A 25,542-nucleotide genomic window follows, 5' to 3' on the forward strand; every position below is an offset into this window, starting at 1 on the left:
AAACATTATCTTTGAACACATGCTTCATTTATTTGTACACTTGTTGGTTAATTATGTGTTCGGGTCGTCAATGAGGATTTTATTTTGAAAGTACTAGCCGGAAGTCTTCTGTTGTTTACACTCTGACAGTTCAGAGGAGTGAGACTTGTTTTGAGTTGAGTGTTATATAGACAGTGAGTGACCTAGCTTCTGGTAAACCTCGGACAATGACCTCCAGCGGCGGGATCCAGATCCCGAGCCGTCTCCCGCTGCTGCTGACCCATGAAGGAGTGCTTCTGCCCGGATCCACGGTCCGGTTCAGCGTGGACTCTCCGCGGAACATGCAGCTGGTCAGCCAGCGGCTGCTGAAGGGGACGTCTCTGAAGAGCACCATCATAGGACTGATCCCCAACACCAGAGACCCGGAGAGCGACTCCGACGACCTGCCAGCCTTGCACAAGTAATCAACATCTCCTTATGTATCGAGAGTGCACCGTGGAGTCATGTCCTGAGTTTGATGAGGTGGTGTTTAGTTTGTGTTGGAGGTGAGAGACCTGCAGCTGACTGGTACAGGATGTCCAACCTGGGGGTCGGGACCCCCCAAGTAGACAAACCTTAGGGGACGCCAGATTATTACAGGGATAAGGAAGAACAAATAAACACAGCTAAAGTATAGTCAAGTAAGTAAGTAAAGCTTTATTTATATAGCACCTTTTAAAACACATCGTTACAAAGTGTTTCACATCAAACATCAAACAATGAAAAAAACAAGGACAAATTACAATATGACACACAGAAACAATGAGAAACAGATCAAACAAAAACAGACAAACATACATGTGGATGAGGCCTATAGAAAGGCTTGCCTATAGAGATATAAGCTGCTTAAAACAGTCCATAGATTCAGCAGCTCTAATAGATTGGGGGAGGTGATTCCAGAGAGTTGGGGCTAAGACAGAAAAGGCCCGATCACCTTTTGTTTTGCAGTTTGAGCGGGGGATCGAATATGGAACAAGTAGATTTTTCTCAAATAATTTTTTTGTGAAGACTAAATATCTTTACTTTTTCAAGCCTTAAAATTAAACAATTTGAAAAGGGAAACACACTCTTATACAAAAAAATATATCATTTGACTACTATTAGCGAGGTTTTAGACCTACATGGACAACAATTTGGTAACAGCGTGTCCCAATTCAACGTAGCCTACATGCAAGCAAATTGCATACTTTTTCTTTTTACTTTTGAGTACATACTGCAGCTGCCCTTACAAAGTACGTACTGTTCCATGCAGTACAATTGGAACATGGGTTTACTACTTCGTCATAACATTGCACCTTGAACTTTGATCTCTTGCTCATATATCCGCTGGGCAGGGGATTGGGAGTCAAGATAGCCAGAAAAGCATGCTGACTTGCATACTGCATAATGCAGTAGGACATCCTAGTATTTTTTGGCATACTGTATTTGACATACTATGTATTGGGACATACAATTTTGTTTTCAGGCTTACTAAATAGTATATTAGTATGGGCAAAGAGTATAGAAGCAAAGAGACAAAACTCTGATGCTTTTTTGACAACAGCCACTAGATGGCGCTGCAGTAGTGCTTCTGCCATTTTGGACTGAGGACGCCAATGAGTCCGAAGCCATGAATGTATAAAGAGACATCTGTAAATTGCTGCTCTTTGCAGATGATGTGGCTCTGTTGGCTTCATCGAACCGTGACCTTAAGTGCGCACTGGGGCGGTTCACAGCTGAGTGTAAAGCGGTCGGGATGAGAGTCAGTACCTCCAAGTCTGAGGCCATGGTGCTCTGCCTGAAAACGGTGGATTACGCCCTCCAGGTGGGGAATGAGTCTTTGCCCCAAGTGAGGGAGTTTAAGTATCTCGGGGTCTCGTTCACGAGTGAGGGAAAAATGGAGCGGGAGATGGACACGTAGTTCTGTGCAGCATCTGCAGCTATGCGGGCGCTGTACCGGACCGTTGTGGTGAAAAGGGAGCCGAGCCGGAAGGCGAAGCTCCTGATTTACCAGTCCATCTACGTTCCAACCCTCACCTATGGTCATGAACTTTGGGTAATGACCGAAAGAATGAGATCGCGGATACAAGCATCCGAAATGGGCTTCCTTTGTAGGTTGGCTGGACTCAGTCTTAGAGATAGGGTGAGGAGCTCAGACATCCGGAGGGAGTTCGGAGTAGAGCCGCTGCTCCTTTGCATCGAAAGGGGCCAGCTGAGGTGGTTCGGGCATCTGATCAGGATGCCTCCTGGACGCCTCCCTTTGGAGGTTTTCCAGGCACGTCCAACTGGTAGGAGGCTCCAGAAAGAGATTATATATCTTGTCTGGCCTGGGAACCCCTCGTGGTACCCCAGGTGAAAAATTGGCCCCATTATGATATATCTCACTCTATTTAAACATTGCAGCAGGCTGAAATATTGGGAAATTGGGTTGTGTAATCATACACATGCCAATTTTCCAAAACAAGTTGCTTTGTTTAGAGTATAAAATCTTGGTCTTCCCTTTCTGCTCTAAATACGGTATTCATACTCTTTCCCAAAGTATCAATAATGAAGGTCAAAGATCATTTGAAGATCTCAGAAAAAAAAAAAAAATGATATAATAACTAAACCCAAATGGGAGGGCTTTGTATCTAATATGTACAAGAAATTCCAAGAGTTTACATGTCCGTCATTGGGTCTGGAATGGCATCTGTCGATTAATTGGAAAAGAGTTCGGAAAAATGTGGCCCTCTAACCTCGAAACTATAACTAGCAAATCATTAATTTTAAATTCCTCCAAAGACTTTTATTTGACTCCCAGAAAACACTTCCAATTCCACCTCTGTCCTGCACCCATTTACACACTATGTACTAATAATGAAGTGGGAAGCGGTGGGACTGCCCAGTTGTGAAATACTTTTGGTCTGGAGTTGCACATGTGTTATCTGGAACATGTATGTATTATTATTATTATTACTATTTGTGGTCTGACAGCTGCCAAAGTAATTGTTACTATTAAGGTGGAAGCCTCCCCATAATCTCTCATTATTATTATCATCATCTCTCTGGAACTCTCTATAGCTTGAACCAACGGTGCAAAGGGAAATACAACTAACCTCTTGTACAAGGCACTAGAAAAAGTCAAATTAAGTTATATAACCCATACTGTGAAATAGCATCTGTGACCGTATACAGATGTTCATACCATTACCAAGACCTGGTCTACATTGTCTCCCTGTGGCAGTTTTTGACATTATTACTTTTAAATTTATGATTATCTTTCTATATATATATATATATATATATAAAAGGTGAATCTGTTCAAAGTGTACCTTTTTAAAGGGTGATTTGTCAAGTATTTAATGCTCTTATCAACATGGGAGTGGGCAAATATACTTGCTTTATGTATATATTTATTATTGGAAATCATTTAACAACACAAAACAATGACAAATATTGTCCAGAAACCCTCACAGCTACTGCATTTAGCATAACAAATATGCTCAAATCATAACATGGCAAATTCAAGCCCAACAGGCAACAACAGCTGTCAGTGTGTCAGTGTGCTGACTCGACTATGACTTGGCAGAAAACTGCATGTGGTTATCATAAAGTGGGCATGTCTGTAAAGGGGAGACTTGTGGGTACCCATAGAACCCATTTTCATTAACATATCTTGAGGTCAGAGGTCAAGGGAAACCACGTGGAAAATGGCCATGATAGTTTTTCCTCGCCAAAATTTTGCGCAAGTGCGGAGTGTTATTTAGCCTCCTTATTGACAAGCTACCATATATATATATATATATATATATATATATATATATATCTTCCAAGTCCCACTCTCTGTGCTTGGCTGCAAAGCCACTGCTAAACTGTACTTTTCTTGCAGCCAAGCACAGAGAGTTGGACTTTAACCTTCCACCAGCAGTCTACCCGGTCAGTCTGGTTACTAAGTAACAATTGTTTGTCCCTGGATGGGTTGTCTCTCTTTCAACCACAGTTAATGGGATAAAAACTGTGGTATCCTTGAATAAGGCACTCAACTTGGCATCTTAGCCCTGCATTGTGACCTCCCACTGCTTGCAAATAGCTAGTTTAGATGCAATAAAGCCTCCAGGGTGCAGCGGGGGAGCTTATAAATTTTAAAAGACAGAAGACAATCTATGTCCCTGTCCCTTGTGTTGTTGTGGTAGACCACAGTAACATGTCATGGATGTTAGGGGAAGAGAGGGATTAAATGCTAGTTATCCAATCATCTTTTCCAGTAAGCTGTACATGTGTCTTTGATTTAGAGCCACCTTAGAAGACTTCTCAAATCAGCCACCATCCATTCATACATAACTGTAGTCATCAAACGAATTTATGTCCTCACCACTGCAAGCCCATAATCAGGAACATATTTTGTGTTTGTGTGGAAGGGTGAGTCAAGAAACATCACAAGAAGCTGGAGATTAGTGTATCGATGCGTAGCTACAAGTTGTGCAATGTCCTGCTGCACTGTCATGGTCACTCACAGTAATATTTTAAGCCGCCATTGAACTGTTAAGAAACTATTTGAGCTGTCACACGAAAAGAATTCCTGATTTTTGTGTCAGTAAATTGTTGGAATGTCACGTAAGCCATGTCGTTTGACCAATCTTGTCTTGCTTAAGACATTGAGGCCCCCATGTTTTGACAAGGTGTCAGCAACAAGTGAAAAATCAACTTGTGAATCATTCTGTCACCGCAAATAATGCTTTGAATACGTTAAATTACTTTTTAAGGTTTATTGGGTCCGGTACACTATGTGACAGCTAAGCTTGGCTCTTAGTGGCTATTGACGTGAGACTCAAATTAGAGATATCCAAACACTACAGTAGACCCGCCGATTATAGTAGAGTGGTTTGATCCAAAATAGCAGGTCTCCGAGAGGTTCCGACCAGTGAAGGCTTGAAACAATCAGAGTAGATTATCGTTAAGTGTAAAGTAATGCCGCTATGAAGGTCAGGACTGGCCAACTTGGCCGTGATTCAGCGGTTTGTCTGTCATCAACCACCTCCTCTGTCTTGCTCTAACTTTCTCTCTCTCACTCTGTCTCTCTGTAGAATTGGTACAGCGGGGATAGCAGTGCAGGTGGTGGGCAGCAACTGGCCGAAGCCCCACTACACCCTCCTCATCACCGGATTGTGCCGCTTTAGTGTGACAAGTCTGCTTAAGGAGCGACCCTTTGTCCTGGCAGAGGTAAAGAAAATGATTCAACATCAGGCAATAGTTTATTTAAGATCAACAACCCTATCATTCTGAGAATGTCTCACAGTTAATGATTAACTTAAAGCTGCCATGTGGGCATGAGAGAAACAAAACGGTGACCCATTCATAGAAAAATGGCTGCATAGCGCTACTAGAGGTCTGAAACTCAACAGGGAACCTTTAATACTAGTCATCCAGTGAAAGTCAGTAAAACTGACCACTGTAACTAGTGTTGGCCAGTACCATAGGTTTTTTGCAACCCGAAGTGACACGAGAGGGTGGAGCTAATTACAACCGGACATTGATTAAGACATATTTAGGCGACCAGAATGTTACAATTAACTGTAATGAACTGAAAACACACTGTGAAAGACTTACAGTTGTAAGACGAAAACACTGGATATTTCCCAGACCGGACAATGTTGTGGTAGCCACCTGTCAGTCACAAGGTAGCCATGCCCTGCTTTATCTTCTATAAGTTTATGGTTATTTATTAAGTTTAAGTTTTTAAATTTAAGTCCCGCCCCTTCTGGTGGACCAACATGGGACCTTATTTCGGAAAAATTATGAACGGTGTTTTTTAATCCTGTTTGAATAACTCATAGCTCATCTTTCTTTTCCAATTTAAGACCAAAAACACGTCATTCAGTTTATCACAATGCAAATGTGGGAGACAGCAATATGTACCTTTCTAATTGGAAAAAAATTGCAGGTGGAGCAGTTGGATAAACTGGAGCAGTACACGACCCCAGCGACAGAGGGTGTCACAGCAGAAGACGGAGAGCTGGGGGAGCTGTCCCAGAAGTTCTACCAGGCTGCTCTACAGGTGTGTTTGTGTGGGTGTACCTTTTGTATATGCGACTGAGAAAGACAAAGAGAGGTAGTAAACAAGCAAAGAAAAAACTCCCTAGAGTACTTGATTAAGTTAAAGATTTGGCTCAATCAAGGGTGGAAAAAACACAAAATGGAGCCGATCCCAGCCGACATTGGGCGAAGGCGGGGTACACCCTGGACAGGTTGCCAGTCCATCACAGGGCTGACACATAGAGACAGACAACCATTCACACCTACGGGCAATTTAGAGTCAACAATTAACCTAACCTGCATGTCTTTGGACTGTGGGAGGAAACCGGAGTACCCGGAGAAAACCCATGCTAACACGGGGAGAACATGCAAACTCCACACAGAAGGGCCCCAAGCCAGATTTGAACCTGCAACCCTCTAGCTGTGAGGCGCCAGTGCTAACCACTGCACCACCGTGCAGCCCCTGAAATAATGAAATTAAATAAATTAAATTACAGGAAAGAAGGAGCTTCTTGCCGTTCATTCACTGACTTCAGTTTGCAGGTTCCACCGTTCTGCTTATAAAATAAGCCAGTTACAGAGGTACTTTCTACAGAGACTGTCTTTCCAGATAAGAGCCCTCTACCAAGAAATTCTCATTCCTTCTCAGTTCCCATGTAGTTCCAGTAATGGTCCGAGATCTAAAAGAAAACAGATAGGTTTGTCCTTCAGAGATTGCACATTTACAGATTTACATATGTATGTAAGTATTTACAGATGGTCTACATAGTTACAGATGTACTGTATGTACGCATTTACAGATTTGTCCATACAAATCTCCATACACAAAATCAAAATACCATTTGGAGATTTTCTTCACACATTTACAAATCTGATTACACAGACAGCGATTTTGAATACACATTTGCAGATTCCTGTACACATTCACAAATCTGAGTACACATTTCAAGATTCCTTCGCACATTTACAACTCAAATTACGGATACACGAATTGAGATACAGTTACACAACTCTCCACACACATTTGCAAATAGTTTTGCTACAATAATGGCCCCATAGCTGGTTGCCTCCACAAAAAAGGAGGACTCCCTGCATTGTTAAGACCATATGGACCAGCTGTTGATTGCAAAATTTGTTAAAGGTGTCCTGTGGAGTTTTCCCACAAACAAACAAAAGTTATGTTTGTATTCCGTGTTACTCACCAAAACACTGTTTATCCTTAATAAATATAAAAAACTGTTTTTAAGTGTTTTAAATCACGCATTGCTTACATTTGTATTTACTACCTTAGTTCTTCTTCACTGCCTTCACTGGTGCATTACAGCATTATCTTGGAACATTGAGCACACAGACTTCCTTCAGGATGAATAAAGATCTTTCTTATCTTATCTTATCTTACTGTGTCAAGACCTGCAGCAGGTGCGTAGCACTAATGGAAGCTGCCAAAATTCAAAAGTATTTGCAAGCTCATTCATCATTTAATGAAAAGGCTTCATCGTATGTCATTGCATTCACAATTTATTCCATAATTTATACCAGAATTCCTGGAACAGTCTGTATATGAACTCTGGTATGTCAAAAGATTATAACAAGAAACAGGCAACATTCATCTTATCCGTTATTGGCAAGGCGAGGCCAATTCATTTGTATTGCACTTTTCAACAAAAAGGTATTTTAACGTGCCGTGACGTTACATAAGAGAGAAAGGCATTTAAAGAAATATATGAAATAAACACAAAGCAATATAAAAAGACACGCATGAAGAGGATTTAAAAATAAATGAGTAAAACAAAATAAAACAGATGATAAAAACAAGCAATAAACTGATTGGTCATAACTGCAACACGCTGTGATGGATTAGACTTTAGCCTTGACAACACGTCTAATTGTGTCAATAAATCTAATCCGACCGTGTGTGTGTGTGTTTGTGTTAATGTGTTTGTGTGTGTGTAGTTGTTAGGTATGTTGGACATGTCAGTTCCAGTGGTGGCTAAGTTCAGGCGTCTGTTGGACAGCCTGCCCAGGGAAACTCTACCTGATGTGGTAGCCTCCATGATCCACACCTCAAACAAGGAGAAACTACAGGTGAAGTGATGTGTTGGGTCTTTGTCACCCTAATTTCAAACAAATTACTTACAAAAAGAAAAAAACTGAATGTGACTTATTTGAAGCTACCACCATATGGTGTCAACGAGAAAAAATGTCAAATACTACATATATTAGAATGGGCTTAATTTAAAGAGTTTTTTCTGAAGTGAATGTATATTTGAAATCAAGTTTTTGTATCTCCATGTGCGCTGTGGAGGTCCTGGATGCAGTGGCCTTGGAGGAGCGATTTAAGAAGGCTCTGCCCATGTTGACCAGACAGATAGAGGGACTAAAACTGCTGCAGAAAACCAGGAAAAAAAGTCCTGACAATGAGAAGAGGGTAACAAATATTTTCCTTTCTCATTTCCCTATCAACGACATCCGTATTCATATGCCTGTTCACCGCTCCGTGTCTCATCTGTTCAGGTGTTATCGGTGCGTAAAGGCGGAGTGTTTCCGGGCAGGCAGTTCAACCTAGATGAGGAAGATGAAGATGAGGACGGCGATGACACTGCAGCCTTGGAAAGGAAGGTCAAAGGTGCCAAGATGCCCGAAGCTGCACTCAGAGTTTGCCTGAAAGAGCTCAAGAGGTGATCTCGCCCTGATGAGCCGTGACATTTGTGTTCAGTAGTCTGTCCTAATTATCTCTGAAATGTATTTAACAGCCATAGTTTAAAATACCGTAGAACTGGAATTAATAGCCCGGGCTTTTATATGCTTCAACCACTGAACTCAACCTGCGTAGATATGTGACGGGCCTTTAATTCCTTTCGCACAAACCTCATGCTCCGAAAAGATGGGAAATACTATCAATATGATTATTTAAACCTGATTGAATGTAACTTGTGTAAAAATTAGGCTATCGAGTAACATATCAATTATGAATCATTCATTTGATCTTGCTTCGAGACAGTGAACAATGCTCGTTTTAAGTTACCTTGATTCTTTTGATTGGTGAACCCTTACGGACTAAAGGAATGTAAATAATCGAGGAATGGGCACATATTCAGACTTTATGACCACTTCAAAGGTAAGGAGTCGCCACTTTTTATTCGTCCCTCTTGTTTACCATTGTACCAAATAGGTTGAAGCTTAAAAGCTTAATAACGTTGACATTTCTAAATATTATTATTATGAATATCTGACAGAAACATTGCGTGCCCTCTCTTTCTTTCTATCTCTCTTTTTCCACACACGAGCGACGCGGCGCTCAGCGTCTCTCACTGTAGTTGTCTCAGTCTTCAGTACAAAAGTCAACATTAATTGGAAAAAGATCTATGTAATCATTTACAAACTTCTATCAAACGAAACACTCTGCTTCAATTAACATTTGTTGGCGTTTAGCCTTTCAAAAACAACACAAAGGGAGGCACGCACCTAACTGGCGGTCTAGCAGCGATCAACAGCACCATAAATCTGAATGAAGAATACTTTGGTGCTCATGGATTCCATAAAATGAACTGTACGATTGAATTGTGGAGAATTTAACCGCAATATTGACAAAAGCAATAGCACACCCGGTGAGTAAAAAGGATTCGGCTTTTAATTGAAGTTTTACGGTATGCCTTTATTTGCAGTAGGTTTCTTGATCAAACTACCGAGTCACAGTTATAAAAAGCCAATATTTTTGGTTACATAATGACACATGCTGATACTTTTTTTAGATCATATACTAATAATTTAATATAAAAAATGTTTTTATGAGAACAAAGCTTGATTTGAATAAGAATCCATCATTTTAAAGCTGTTTGAACCCGTTCAATACTCTTTGATCCCTTCAGATCATTACTCAGATGTGGTTTTTCCCTGTCCACAGTCTGACCAGTGTTACATTTAATCTCATTCATCTTTATTCAGAATGAAGAAGATGCCTCAGTCCATGCCCGAGTATGCCCTGACCAGAAACTACTTGGATCTGATGGTAGAGTTGCCATGGAGCAAAAGCACCAAAGGTAGGCAAGCTGGAAGTGCCCTTTGGTGGAGTCCAGGTCCACAAATCACAAATGTCAGATGCTTCAGATACTGCACGAGATCTCTCTAATACCATTACAGCTTTGTCTTTGCGCCCTGGCCAAACAATTACAAACGTCATTAGTGTTAAAAATATGCGTGATGGCTTAAGCGTTGTTGGAAGCCATATTTTTTCACTTTAAATGGAGCTAAGCTAACGCTATCCCCCTGACACATGTTTTAATGCTAAGCAGTGCTTAACATGTGGTGACTGGTGTGAAAACTCTGTTGAATATTTCAACGTAATCAGTCTCATATTTTTTCTGGTGCGCTGCTTTTGCTTTGAAGCGTGTCTGCTGGAACTCTCTGTTGTCTTTGGACCGAATTAAGTAAGTAAGGGTGGTTGACAGGTGATGTTCAGGGGTAGATAAAAGGTTAACAGTATATGCCACATAGAAGTGGTGAACATCATCTGAAAGCTGGGAAACTGGAGATTAATTTGAGATACAGCACTATGTGTCAAGTTGTTGTAGCAATTTTTGGGTTGATACTATTTGTTACACCGATATTGTTGCAAAATTTAACAATTTATTACTACTCAAGAATTGATAGAAATAATCAACAATCCCTCCAAAATACCACATTAAGACACCAAGACCTTAAAGAACACCATAGAAAAAGCCATGCTGTGATTTGGCGAGCGTGTTTGTTCTAGAAACTGCTCAGAAACCTCCTTATTGTCAACCCAAAGCCATCCATCCTCTGAATGCTCTAGGTCTCTAGTTTGTGGCTGTAAAGTTTCATGAGACTGTGATTATCCTATTCATGTGTGATGATGTGATTTTAAAACTTGACATCACTGTATAAAATGACCTGTGGTGACCTCTAGGATAATCACAGCCTCATGAAACTTTACAGCCACAAACTAGAGACCTAGAGCATTCAGAGGATGGATGTCTTTCCCAGGTAGATTGATGATAAGGGGGTTTACGAGCAGTTTCCAGAACAGAAGTGCTCACCATCCAATTGCCGAAAAATGCAATTCTTGCAGAAATCTCCAAATGTCAAAAGTTTTTGACACCAAATCACAGCATGTTTTTTCTATTGTGTTCCTCAAGGTCTTGGTGTCTTAATGTGGGATTTTGGAGGGATTATTGGTCATTTTTATCAATGTCGAGTGGTAAGAAATGATGAAACTTAGCACCATATCTGTGTAACAAATGGTATCAACCCAACAAATTGCTGCAACAACTTAATTCATTAATGTTTATTCATGATTTATCACTAGAAATTAATCTTCAGGTTCCCATTCTTTTAGATGATGTACACCACTTCTATGTGACATCTACAAGCCCCCCCCCCCATTTTGAAGGATTATCTGTCCTTTTTTAAAAAACTTTCAAGCAAACTTGTGTCTACTGTCCTCTTCTTCCTCCTCGTTCTCTCAAATTACTGTTTCTGCAGCTTCACTAAGTCTAATGTTTTCACTTTCTTTCTTTCATCCACATCCACCCCACCTGACACACACACACACACACACACACACACTCATCAGACTGCCTGGACATCCGAGCCGCTCGCGCCGTATTGGACAATGATCACTATGCCATGGACAAGCTGAAGAGACGCGTGCTGGAGTACCTGGCTGTTAGACAGCTGAAGAGCTCCCTGAAGGTGCGTCTAAAACATCGCTCAGTCCATTTAATGTGTCACGTATATTTATCTGTGAATTTCATGCCGCTGCTTTGTCTTTAGGGGCCCATTCTCTGCTTTGTGGGGCCCCCAGGAGTCGGTAAGACCAGTGTGGGACGCTCCATAGCCAGGACGCTGGGCAGAGAGTTTCACCGCATCTCATTGGGAGGCGTCTGTGACCAGTCTGACATCCGAGGACACAGGTATCATAAGATAGCAACTCTACTGGAGAGTTTATAACAGTTTTCTGGAGTAGAGGGGAGAGTTTCAATATATGGTAGTGGACCACACAGGTAGAGGTGAGGCGAGCACAATTACATTTAAATAAATATACATTAAGTCTTTGAGATGTCTCAAAGAATTTTTGGACTTCAGTTAGATGTGTTCATCTTTTGAAAACACGTTTACTGCAGGGTGGTCTTTGTTCTTAAGCAGCGTGTCATTCTGTAATCTAGTTTTAGGACACGGTAATTGAAAGATTGGCTTAAACAATGTACCCCTGCAGTGTGAGTACATTGCTTGGATGGTGGAGTTTACATTGGCTCTGTGGGTGTATTGGAGCACAGCGCTCTCTGCTGCTGAGTGGAACATGAGCTCTCGCGAGTAATGTTTTTGAATGACAGTTACTCACCACACTGACAAAAAAACAAGACAAATTAAGCGAGTTTCTTTCTCATTTCTTTCAAGTTTTTCTTCTGGAGAGGAGTAATACAATATTTTTGTATTTGGTCCAGGGCTGCACGGTGGTGCAGTGGTTAGCACTGGCGCCTAGAGGGTTGCAGGTTCGAATCCGGCTTGGGACCCTTCTGTGTGGAGTTTGCATGTTCTCCCCGTGTTAGCGTGGGTTTTCTCCGGGTACTCCGGTTTCCTCCCACAGTCCAAAGACATGCAGGTTAGGTTAATTGTGGACTCTAAATTGCCCGTAGGTGTGAATGGTTGTCTGTCTATATGTGTCAGCCCTGCGATGGACTGGCGACCTGTCCAGGGTGTACCCTGCCTTCGCCCAATGTCGGCTGGGATCGGCTCCAGCCCCCCCCGCGACGGGATAAGCGGTTGCAGATGGATGGATGGATGTATTTGGTCCATTTGTAGCACTTCAACACACTGGCTCCAGATGTATTGAAATCGTTTGGAACATCCTGCTAATATCTTGCCAGGGTTCCTGGAAGTCCACCTGTGTGTGATTTATAGTTTAGTAATTTATAGTAATATATATACACTATACTATAAATTACTATATGTAATTTATAGTATAGTGATTTATAGTTTTTTTACAATTGCTAAGAAGCGTTTACTGTTTACTCTTAACACAGCAACTCACCTACATCACACAATTATTAGTATTATAGTAATTTTGGTTGAGTGTCAAATGTGTACATTGCTGGCAACACACTAAAAGTGAATGAGTCATCTTTACTTCAAAGAATGTATAGTAGAAAAAAAATAGTAAGTGACAGAATTGCTGCAGTAAAAGCTGTTTTAGCAACATGAAATTGCTGCCAGTGATAAAAAAGAAATCCCACATACATTGCCTTTGATTCCAAATGTTTAAAAATGAAAAACACAAATTCAGTAAAAAAGGCACAGAAGGGGAAAATAAAACACAAAATGCACATTCCTGTTCTAATCTATACGATCTTTAGATTTTGGCCACATGTTCTCGTCCACGTCAGATCTTATGTCTTTTCTCGCTATGCACTTTGGGTGGAAACGCTTGGCATGCCTCATCCACCCCAGCCCATGGTCTATTTTACACATTGAATCATAAATCAGCTATTTCTCAATGTTTCAATCATCTGTCCATTCTAAAATGCTCACCAGCTGTTTCAATACAGCTTTTGGGCTGCTGATGTTGCAGAAGTAGTGGCTCTATACTATATGTAAGGTTTTCAACTAGGGCTGTCAAAGTTAATGCAATAATATCGCGTTAACGCAAATTTGTTTTAACGACACTAACTACGCATCATATGAAACTAGAAAACCTGAGGAATCCATTGGTACCTACGAGTCTCCCCTTTACAGACATGCCCACTTTATAATGATCACATGCAGTTTGGGGCAAGTCATAGCAAAGTCAGCACACTGACACACTGACAGCTGTTGTTGCCTGTTGGTCTGCAGTTTGAAATGTTATGATTTGAACATTGTTTTTTATGCTAAATGCAGTACCTGTGAGGGTTTCTGGACAATATTTATCATTGTTTTGTGTTGTTAATTGATTCCAATAATAAATATATACATGTGCATTTGCATAAAGCAAGAATATTTGTCCACTCCCATGTTGATAAGAGTATTAAATACGATGGAACGTGCTGCTCGCGTTGGTCACGGAGAACTCTGTCTGCATTCTATTATTATCTTTGCTTTGGTAATGCAATAACAGCGGGACCAGCGTGTCGACCTGGCATGGCAAATAAAAAGAAAGTAGACATTATATTTCTGCACTTTTCTGTTGTCATTATTTATTTATTGCTCCTGTCTCCAGACGCACATACGTAGGGAGCATGCCCGGCCGCATCATCAACGGTTTGAAGACGGTGGCCGTCAATAATCCTGTGTTCCTCCTGGACGAGGTGGACAAGCTGGGGAAGAGCCTGCAAGGAGACCCGGCAGCTGCACTGCTAGAGGTCAGCTCTGTTTTTCCTCTCCCAGATGACTTGTGTCGCAGTAATTACGGAAGAGGATTACGGCCACGTGAAAAATTTATTTGAGTTCTAATCCTCTTCTGTAATTACCAGATGTTTTCCCTGTTTTTTAATACCTACCATAACCTTAACATACTCTCAACTTAAAGGGTAACTTCTGTATTTTTCAAACTGGGCCCTATTTTCCCATGTGTTTGTGTGTTAAGCTAAGTTCACACTACACAACTTTCAAAGTCTTCAGATCGCTGTACTGTTCATACTCGCTGTCTTGTAATTGTGAGTCTTTAAGTCGTTGTGGTTTTCACACTACATGACTGACAGGCGACAGGGGGTCACACAGTACAAGACTAGCTAACTACACCGAATTAGCTAACTAACTAGACAGACAAACTGTCAGACGGAAACAGATTTATCGGTTTGCTGCTGCTCAGATGCAAACGAGCATGAGTGCGCCTGCACAAGCTCGGAGGATGACATATGACCTGCAGCTTCTACTATAGTCATGCGTCATTTTCCCGTTATACCAACAACCTTCTTTTTTTCTAATCAACTTAGTCAGGAAATGACTCAAATAAATATCATAGAAATGCCAAAATACACTGGAGGGTAGCTTTAACCTACCGGTTAACTTTAACCTTAACCATTTGTTTTGCTTCCCTTTAATGTATATGTTCACCTGTTTAATTTGTAAACCAATTCATGATACTAAAAACACACCCACTGAAACGGTCTCTACATGTTCCCTTAGGTCCTGGACCCGGAGCAGAACCACAGCTTTACGGACCATTACCTCAACGTGGCCTTTGACCTCTCCCAAGTGCTCTTTATTGCCACTGCAAACACCACAGCGACCATTCCCCCTGCCCTGCTGGACAGGATGGAGGTGCTGCAGGTACCAGGTGGGTTCACGTGCAGAGAGACACTCTCAGGAATCATCTCCGAAGTTTACATTTGATCTGGAAGCCAAACTCTTTCTCTGGTGGCATAACTAATCCCAAGCATCTGTGTAATTGAGTTTTCTGCAGTGTAGTCAGGAAACAGATGAAACAACTCCCATGTCCAGCTGCGTATCCAATCACACACCCCAACCACTCAATTTATTACTGAAAAGGGTATTCATAGGTTGTATTACTGTTAGATATAAAGATAATATGCGTGAATATTATTTGTTAATTCCTTCAAATGACTAAGTAGTAGTTTGTTACTTATTCACATGATATAGTCCATATTCTTTGCGCTGGCTGTGCATTTATCTGTCACCATGAACTGCTCCAAACTTGATGCTCCAACATGAAGAGGAGTTTTTCTGAACCAAACGACACCTTTATTATCACCACAGTTTGATGGCAAAATATATTATCCCCTATAACATATAACAATGTTGTGTTTAACAGTCATAAACTGAAGTATATCCATTAGGGATGCAAAACCCAACCGTAAAAAATCCAAGCGTTCAACGACGTACAAACCGAACTGTGAGCTTGTTGAACTGTTGCTCCACTAAATACAGGCCAGCCTCTTATCTGATGAGGTGCCAGAGACATAGAAGAGGCCATTATCAGAACATAGGCCTACTTCACCGTTAAATAGCCTGCCTTATATCATGTATAAAATCAGTGTTATGGCTTCATATAATATAGAAATATCATTCATAATCAGTAAATCTAAAAATGTTTTTCTTCTCCCTAATGTGCAAAAGAAACTGAACCTTGATCCAAAAACCACAATACAAACCGAGCCTTGGACTTGTTGAACTGTTGCATCACTAATATCCATATATCTCAGTCCAAGATTGAAACATTCCTGCATTCAATCCAAGTGAAAATGTTTAGGAGACTGAGACAAATGAACTGTCGAAGATAACTTCTGTTATTACCTCAAGTACAGATATTTCTTTGGAAAAGTGTCTTGTGTCTGCTCAATGTGCTCCTCCAATACTGACCCGACCAGCTACAGTATCCTGCAACTTCAGTCCCTACTCTCTTAGTTTTGATTTTGTTTTACTGTTTTTATTGAGTTTTTCATACATACACAGTGTGCAGACACAGCAGGGATGACATCATGAATGGAGAAAACTAAATAAATAAAACTAAACAAGCAAACAACAACAAAACAAAACAGCAAAAAAACAACGGCCACTCTCAAGAGTGAATGTTTTTAAGTATTTAGACCACTGATCTTCTGATATAGCGGTTTCCTAACTCATTTTCCCAGTTTTCGGTTATCATTGAGAGTGACGAGTCTTCTCTATCAAATATAGCTGTATAAAACCTAGATATTGTCCCCTTCACCTTTGGTGTGGTTTCTAGGATTAAGAGAGAGAGAGAGATGTTTTTGGACGCGGGGAAAGGAAATTGAGTAAACTGACGGCGTAAAGTGTCTAATTTGTAAGTAATGGAAGAAATGATGTGCTAGTAGAGCAAACTCATTCTGATCAAATTACACTATTAGTTTGATGGACTCAATTAAGTCATTTTAGGGCACAAGTTTCAATATCAATAGACAATATCTCTGGTTTTGCTGCATTGATTTAGATACTTACTACTACTGTCAGTCGTGAGTCCGACAACGTTATAAGAGTGCAGTAAGTCAGTGAAATACTCCTTAATCTGATTTACTACTTTAGTAACCTTGTGTTTCAGGCTACACTCAGGAGGAGAAAGTGGAGATAGCTCACCGTCACCTGATCCGAAACCAGCTGGAGCAGCATGGATTAACCCCTCAACAGCTGCATATACCGCAGGAAACCACCCAGGATATAATCAGCAGGTAATCACAAACACATTCATAAAAAAAAAAACTTACACAATGATTAAAGGAAACTACTTAACCTCAACTTAGTTATTGAGGCACACAGACACATTTTATGTGCAGCTCTTATTAGTAATAATATTTTCTGGATGAATTAATTAAGAAAAGTGGCTAACTTGAAATGTTTTTAAGCATGTTGATATTGTGATGTTTTTCTGCCTTAAAGTTGTGTCACGGTATTGACTGTGAAAAGTGGCTCCCATTGCAGACACTGTCCAGAAGTTGAGTTGAAATAGTGTTCATAAAAACAGTCCGAATCTATATATCCATATATATACACGATCAGCCATAACATTATGACAGCATGGGCACCATGACCGGTCTGCGGCTACGCAGCCCCATACGCAACAAACTGCTATGCACTGTGTGTTCGGACACCTTTCTATCGGAATATATATATATATATATTTATATATATATATATAAATGAAGGGGACAGAATATTAGAAACACCTCTCAATATAATGCAGTCCTGACCTCAAAGCTAAACATTAATAATAATTGAATTACCACGTCTATGACAGTGTCAAAACAAAAAAGTAGGCAACATAAAAGTAAACTTTATGGCAGAACAGTCGTATTGAATTGTACTAGATTGTACAGGTGTACCTAATAAAGTGGCCACTGAGCGTGTGTGTGTGTGTAGGTTGCTTGTTCATTGAAGAGCTTCTCCCTTTATCCTGTGAAGGACGGATCCAGCGTGCGCTCCAGTGTGCGCTCCAGGATCTGAGGCTAACTTGGAATTCCATTTCTGGTCTTTCAGAGTGTGCCATTAAGTTGTCAAGTGGTTTAATGGCGATTTCCTTTGAATGTTGAGTAGTACTTTACTTCCCTGGAAGGGTGACCTTTTGATCAGAAAGAACATCTTTCAACCAGATGACTGAGAGCAGCCTCCTTTGCCTGCAAGCATCTGACAGACAGTCAGATGTGTGAGTGCGAGTGTGTCGGTCTATTTTCATTTCTTCTGAGTGGATTCCATATTATCATTGTTGTCCTCCACAGTGGTTATTGTTTCTACCACCATGGAGAGATTTTAGTCAAAGTCTTTATTTGGATCTCCTACAAATATGTTCTGTTTAATGTGATAAAACAGTTTACTGTGAGTTAGAGCTGGAAAACAAAATGATTGTTTTCACTATCAGTTAGTCTGTTTTTTTGGAAAAATTTGGTCAGACAATGGTGAAAAATGCAGATCACAATTTTCTGGAGCCCAATTTAACATCCTTATATAGCTTGTTTTGTCCCATCCCTAAATCCAAATGCATTCAAGTTACAGTGAAGAAAAGCATCAAATCGTGACATTAAAGAAGCTGTAATCAGTCCAATTATCTATCGATCGACTAGTCTAATAATCAGCTAATTGTTTTATCACTAGTGTGACATCATTTTAATAGTAATATTTGTAAGTACAACCTACACAACAGCCTGATTTAACTATCTGGCATGTTTAAAAAGAAATCGTCAAACATGGAGCTGCTGATCCGCAGGCTTCCGGTCTTTTCAGATGGTGAGCAGTATGCTGCCTGCAGACCTCAGTACAACACTCGACACACTCCAGTCTGGTTACTATAGAAACACCCAACCGAACACAGCTTAGTGCTCATCTTTCGAGGGATTTTACTGGCTATATCGCATAAAAACACAAAAGAAACAGAAGAGGTTGAGGTGGTTTGGGGTTAAGGGGATTTAGTAGAAACCAGGCAGGTTAACAAAAGTCTCCTCACATACAGTACGTAGTATTTTTCTTTCTTCTTTGTTGATTCGTTCTTTCATAATGCAGCACTAATGCAAATTATCAGCATTTCCAGGCACTACATTCGCAGGTCAAACCAAGATGACCGCCAATAACAGCATCTTTAAAATGAACTGCTTTACCTACTGTTTGTGTTCCTGATCTCATCTCTGACACACGCTGATCATTGATACACACCTTGCAACCGAAGCTGCGGCGCCAGTGAACGCTCATCCCCAACATAGTTGTATTCATCTGCTGTTTGTTTGTGTGCGTTTGTTTTTTTCAGTTACACCCGTGAGGCGGGCGTGCGCTCCCTAGAGAGGAAGTTTGGGGCGATCTGCCGAGCCGTGGCTGTGAAGGTCGCCGAAGGTCACAGAGTCCTCAAGACACAGGCTTCGACCCCTGAGGGCCCAACACAGCAGGAGGAAGGTAAGATCCTAATCTCTCTGGTTTCTGTCTGTCTTGGATTTTAACCAGACAAGTCAGTAAGAACAAATTCTTATTTACAATGGCGGCCTGGCCTGGATTGGTGGGAGGTCAAATCACAATAACACATCTACTAACACGTGTGCCGTTGTAGTTTGAGACTAACCAGTCCTGCCATCTCTCGTCTCGTCAACCCTAAAAAACACAACTTTCTAGTAAACAAACGCAACGAGCGCCATCAGACACTTGTGACTTCGTAAGTCCGTTTAGGACTGTCAATCGATTAAAATATTTAATCGCGATTAATAAAAATTAATCAAATTTTGTATCTATTCAAAATGTACCTTGGGGGGAGATTTGTCAAGTATTTAAAACTCTTATCAAGATATGAGTGGGAAAATAAATCAATTAAGAACACAAAACAATGACAAAATGGTACTTCTCAATTGATTTATCAGTGAACATTATAAACATGAGTTTATGGTCTCAATTGCTAGTTTCAAGTCTTTTTCAATACAGAGTGATGTTACAGTCAAATAGACGATAAAGTAGGGGTGTTGTCCGGTCTGTTAGTTGTCTATGTTGTCGTCATAGAATTTTAACCCTTTCACAATGTGTTTTCAGTTCATGAAATTTAATTATAACCTCTTTGGTCACCTAAAAATGTCCTATTCATGGTACGGTTGTACTTAGCTCCACCTTCTCGCGTCACTTCTGGTTGCAAAAAACCCCACAATGGTGACGGCCAAAAACCAAGACGACCAAAATGTCGAACTCGAGGCTTCAAAATGGCAGTCCACAAACCAATGGGTGACATCACGGTGATTACGTCCACTTCTTATATACAGTCTATGATTAGCAGTGATGTCACAGTCTGCACACAACACTCAGTGTTGAGGAGAGCTCTCAATAAGTGAAAACATCTGTGTGGGTGTCCCATGGCCACAGAGTAACAGCTGATTAGCACAAGATGACGCTCGTCAGTTTGAAATGGAATCAGCAAAAGTGAGCAGATTTTATACTGCAAAGTATTAAAGGTGCAGTTATTTAGATACAGACACTTGGGGAAAGAGAGAGAAAGAGTGGAGACAGACATCAGAGCTGGGGATCAACAGAGGATATCAGCAAGTCGTTTTGTGCTGCTTTGTAGAAAGCCCTCTGTGTTGCCAGGTAACTGATGTCACAGACGCAGCACAAACATTGGTGTGTGTAAATGATGTGTGTTCTTGTGCATGTATTTTGCATTTTTTCCAAGGGGACGGTGTGTGTTTGATGTCTCTGTTCACTGTTTGTAGTTTCACTGTTTGATGAATATCTGTGTTTGGATTTCTGTGCATCTTTGCATAATGTCTGTGTGTGCATGCGTGCGTAACAGCTGAATTTCCAGTCTCAGTTGCAGCTGTTGTCACCTCCCTTTCTTTCTCTTTCTCTCTCTCTCTCTCTGAGGCCTCACCCCCATAGTTCTGTTTCTCTGTGTAGTTTCAGCATGCAGTGCATGTGCATGCACTTTAGTAATGTGATTATTCCTCACAGTCTGCACTTGACTGATTTCCTCAAACATAGACGTAAATGAAAAGCGTTTTTTCCTTTAATCATTTAGCTGCGTGATTCTTGTTGCAACCCTGTCTCCCACAAAATGACATGCCCATACAACTAAACTGCGTAACCAAAATAAGTTTTGAGGAAAAGGTATTTTCTTCCGGATTACTGTCGCAGTTTTAAACAGTTTTAAACACGTGATTAACAAAACAAAACGAAAACGCAACAGAACTACTTAGTTAGGTTTAGGCAACAATACTACTGGTTTAGGCTTAGTAAAAAAAAGTATCATGGTTTGGCTTAAAATTACGTAAAAACAAAATGAACACGCAAGAAAAGACTTGGGGAAAGTCCTGTGTTTGTTGGACCCATCCGTCTCCCCTCCCGCCTGCCAGTAGTGTACTTTCTCGCTCACGCTCGATATATTACGTCACTTGCTCTGCACGTCGCTCGTTGTACTCAGGCCCCCAGGAACAGCGGCGGTTGTTGATGCCAATTTTCCTAGTGGCCAAATGGTGGTACTACAACTCCCGTGTCCGTGACGTGATGCCATTGGGGGCAAAAATACTTTTTCCCATAGACTTACATTGGGAAAGAGACGTCTGTAACTCAACGGATATTTTTTTTAAGGTGAACCAACTTCCCAGTACGAACACTCGAATAGCCCTTATTTAAATCATTAGGTCCTAAAAGTTGTAAAATGCACTAATAGCTGAATCCAGAGTTATTTTCCTTCCTCCGTTCATGTGAATGAGACCCAGACCGTGACAACAGCGTGACGGCTGTCACCCCGTGACCGAGCTATGTTACTATGCGGACTCTACTGCGCATGCTCCATGGGCCCAATAGATGCAGAAGATCGCAGGAAGATCCGGGTACTTTTCCATTCGGAAGTCGAGCCATTTTGGCATCATGAATCACTGAGCAACTTTCATAGGAATGAACAATGCTGTATCCAGTTCTCTTTACACATCCTTGGTTGTACTACGTCACTCACTGCGTCCGTCCGCAGACTTACAAAGGTACTTGTGATACTTAAAAGACGAACGTAATCCGCGACAAAACATGTTTCCTTCCAAACTTAATTGAGAATGCAATTTCGTTGTATGGGAACTTAATTTTTCAGGAGACAGGGCTGCTTCCAATGGAACCTCTAAGCCAAAACATGAGATTTGTATTAACATATGTTGTTGCTGCACGATGAATGTATGTCCAACATCAGTACTTTTCAATAGGATTCAGTTTATTTCATGTGTGCTCAGACAAAGCAGCGCCTCCAGAGATGCCCATAGTGATCGACCACGTCGCCCTGAAAGACATCCTGGGACCTCCTCTGTTTGAAATGGAGGTAAGCAGCAGGACACAATTACAGAGGCCTGTGCAGAATTGATCTCTAAATATGATTTGTTTTTGTTCTGTGGCTGCCTGAACTTTGTAGACCGCTCTCATGAATATAAAGGCAGCCTGTGAAGATGTCCCACGGCTCCACAACAGCTGCTGTAAATAAAGTCAGAATAATGCAGCAGCTACTTTGAGTTGTCATCATACAGTATAATGTGAAACACGATACAGTTTGTCTTCTAGCAGCCTTCCATATTTTGTCTTTTTCATGCCTCTTTTCTTTGTTCTCCTGCCTCTAAACTTCTCTCGCCCTCCTTTATTCCATTTCATCTCCCTTCCCTCTCTCCCTCCCTTACTATGAGGTCATGTTGGCTTTGTGTTTCACATTCATTCCTGAATTTTTGAAGATTACAAAGTCTTTCTGTTTTGTTATGCCTCGGCGACAGCCATGGCCGGAGGCATTTTTGGGGTTTTGCGGGTTGTCCGTCCATCCGTACCATTCTCGTGAAGGAGGGAATTGCATTACATCTGGCACAGACATCCACTTGGACTCAAGGATGAACTCACAAAACACGTTTTTGGCCATCACTCAGTAATTCATATACTAATTATGACTATTTCACACATGTCTAAAAAGATAAAATGATGAAGTGATGACATTTTGGATAGGCATAGATGTAAACCCGCAATTTAGGCATACATCCGCAAGACGGTAATTCTAGTATTCTGATTATTCCACCAACAACTAACCTTGCACGGCAGCTGGATTCTCGCAATGTCACGAGATCACGGGAGAATCGTGGGTTCAAATGTCACACGAAAATCCATCTTGTCAGGCATCAAGTAATGCATTTGTGTTCAGCAAGCCAGTGAATGGACCAATCAGCGTCCAGGAGCTACTGCATTTACGGGCGCACAGAGAGGCGGCTGTTCGTTCTAAACAACAATGGCGGCTCCTGAAGAGGTTAGCGTAGAAGCTGCAATAGCATGAGTTATATCAGAACTGGAAAGTATTTTTTCATTGAGAGAAGAGCAAAGAACGGCGCTGAAAGCAATGTTTTTGCCTTAAGTCAGTTTCGCTTGCATTGGTTTGATTGACAGATGGTTCATCTTATCACCTGTCCAATGACGGCTTCTCAGATGGTTCTGTGAAACAAACCATCTGACAGGTTCAGAATACCAAACAGCTTTACAGATGTTTTGTGTGTGTGTGTGTGTTGGAAGGTGTCTGAGAGGCTCACCCTGCCCGGTGTGGCTGTGGGCCTGGCCTGGACCCCCCTTGGTGGGGAGATCCTGTTTGTGGAAGCCAGTCGAATGGCGGGAGAAGGCCAGCTCACTCTTACCGGCCAGCTGGGAGACGTTATGAAAGAATCAGCACATCTGGCTATCAGCTGGCTCAGAGCGAACGCTAAGATCTACCACCTCACCAACAGTGAGTTCACACAGATATGTACTGTACATGCCAGTAATGCAAATAATCTGCAACAAGTAAGTTGTAAAATAGGCTCAATAACACGCATTTGAACCCGACATTTGTGTGGATTTGAACAGTGGTGGGGGGTCCAGACCCGCTAGAAGGGACAGACATCCACCTCCACTTCCCTGCTGGAGCTGTCACCAAGGATGGCCCCTCTGCAGGCGTCACCATAGTAACCTGCCTCGCCTCGCTGTTTAGCGGCCGACTGGTCAGATCAGACGTCGCCATGACAGGAGAGATCACGCTAAGAGGGCTGGTGCTGCCGGTGAGTTATCCCATTTCAGCACATAAATAAAATGCAAATCCGTTTCACAGTTCTAACAGACTGGATTGGTCTGTTTCTTTCTCAGGTGGGCGGGATCAAGGACAAGGTCCTGGCGGCCCACAGGGCAGGAGTGAAGCGCGTCATCCTCCCTAAACGCAACGAGAAAGACCTGGAGGAGCTCCCAGCCAACGTCAAAGCCAACCTCGACTTTGTCACCGCCGCAAACCTGGACGAGGTGCTGAACGCCGCCTTTGATGGAGGCTTTCCAGGGACAGCCAGCACCCACACACAGCCTCAGCTCACCAGCAAACTGTAACACACTGATGAAAACACATACACACTGACAGTGACAACGTGAAGTGAAGTGATCCTGAATAGTCCTAACAGAGGTGAGTCTGTCATCAGCGTGGACATCTTAAGAGTCTAGCGTTATCGATCTGTAACCGTTTTAAGGTTCTTTGCTGTTGAGTTATTCATGTTCAAATGATTATTTTCCTATTGAAGAGATAATTTTAACAGAGTCAAGCCCTGCAGTTTAATAAACACGTGTTATATTAACATCACTGCTGTAGCCAAGTCAAGTGGATGTGAACTGATTAATGCCACAACACTGGTGAGCACCCACAGCACTTGTTGATTTAGCTTGATTGTTACAGTTTGTGCTGAAAAATAAAGGCAAAGCAATCTGCTGAGATGGTTAGTGTATGTGATGATGGAAGTTGATGAGATGTGTTCAGGTGATCCAGTGTAGCCGGATTTCAGCTGGATGTTTTACCAGTTCTTGTTAACGCAGATTTTGAAAAGTTTTTTAGCTTTGAACTAACAACCAAAGAATACAGTCAGTTTGATCAATACACCATGTATCAGACCCCATACTGCCTGCCTGAGGTGTGGAAACAATTTGTCCGGAAAAATTATTGTGACATAATCTTAATCTAAAATGCCATTTTTCTGGCAGAATTAATCAGACCCATTTAATGTCTGGAATCCTGTGCATCATGTGGGCCGACATTGTATGGAGGGAAAGTGACAAAATGTAGTAAAAGATTTTCGGATTAGTCATGACTGTATCAATAAATAACATTGCTAGTTAAAATGAAATGGTAAGACTGATAGATTTATATGTTTCCTTTATCTCCAATCAGTTATTTGAAAAAAAGCTCATTTTATTTTTCAACTCCGTAATAACTTTTTTAGCATTAGCTTGCTGACTAATGAAATGAAATGCTTTAGCTACTGTAACAGTGATGCTGCAGCAGTATTCAGTAGTATATAGTTTATGTATGATTAACATTAAGTGCACTGGCTGGTTTGTTGTATGACGAACGTTAAACAGGAAATATGGACGCCACATACACACACATGATGCATAACATTATGACCACCTGCTTAATATTGAGTAGTTCCCCCTTTTGCCGCCAAAACAGCCCTGACCCGTCGAGGCATGGCCTCCACTAGACCTCTGAAGGTATGCTGTGGTATCTGGCACCAAGCCATCAGTAGCAGAACCAGCACATCCCACAGATGCTTGATTGGATTGAGATCTGGAGAATTTAGAGGGCAA

The 25,542-nt window shown here is 41.4% G+C and overlaps 1 protein-coding gene across 2 annotated transcripts; it reads left to right on the forward strand.

Annotated features, from left to right (window-relative positions):
• Nucleotides 1-102: 102 nt before the first annotated feature.
• lonp2 (lon peptidase 2, peroxisomal) lies at nucleotides 103-24,670 on the forward strand. 2 transcript variants are annotated; one of them, XM_037767409.1, is made up of 17 exons: nucleotides 103-439; nucleotides 5,061-5,196; nucleotides 5,918-6,031; nucleotides 7,963-8,094; nucleotides 8,315-8,437; nucleotides 8,524-8,687; nucleotides 9,955-10,049; nucleotides 11,603-11,721; nucleotides 11,803-11,942; nucleotides 14,225-14,366; nucleotides 15,133-15,283; nucleotides 17,027-17,153; nucleotides 19,217-19,359; nucleotides 22,158-22,243; nucleotides 23,461-23,668; nucleotides 23,788-23,978; nucleotides 24,064-24,670. In XM_037767409.1, the coding sequence occupies exons 1-17, from the start codon at nucleotides 207-209 to the stop codon at nucleotides 24,292-24,294; spliced, it is 2,535 nt and encodes an 844-aa protein (XP_037623337.1). In that variant the 5' UTR covers nucleotides 103-206; the 3' UTR covers nucleotides 24,295-24,670. The 2 variants fall into 2 exon arrangements, with proteins under 2 accessions (XP_037623337.1, XP_037623338.1); XM_037767410.1 differs by lacking the exon at nucleotides 103-439 and adding an exon at nucleotides 501-659.
• The last annotated feature ends 872 nt before the right edge of the window (nucleotides 24,671-25,542 follow it).

The sequence above is a fragment of the Sebastes umbrosus genome, chromosome 4, assembly GCF_015220745.1.
Source record: "Sebastes umbrosus isolate fSebUmb1 chromosome 4, fSebUmb1.pri, whole genome shotgun sequence".
NCBI classification, from domain to species: Eukaryota; Metazoa; Chordata; class Actinopteri; order Perciformes; family Sebastidae; genus Sebastes; species Sebastes umbrosus.

Coding starts and splice junctions, on each gene's coding strand:
- lonp2 (XM_037767409.1), top strand. CDS start 207: ATGACCTCCAGCGGCGGGATCCAGATCCCGAGCCGTCTCCCGCTGCTG. Junction 8,688..9,954: donor TGCCTGAAAGAGCTCAAGAG/GTGATCTCGCCC, acceptor ATCTTTATTCAG/AATGAAGAAGATGCCTCAGT. Junction 10,050..11,602: donor ATGGAGCAAAAGCACCAAAG/GTAGGCAAGCTG, acceptor CACACTCATCAG/ACTGCCTGGACATCCGAGCC.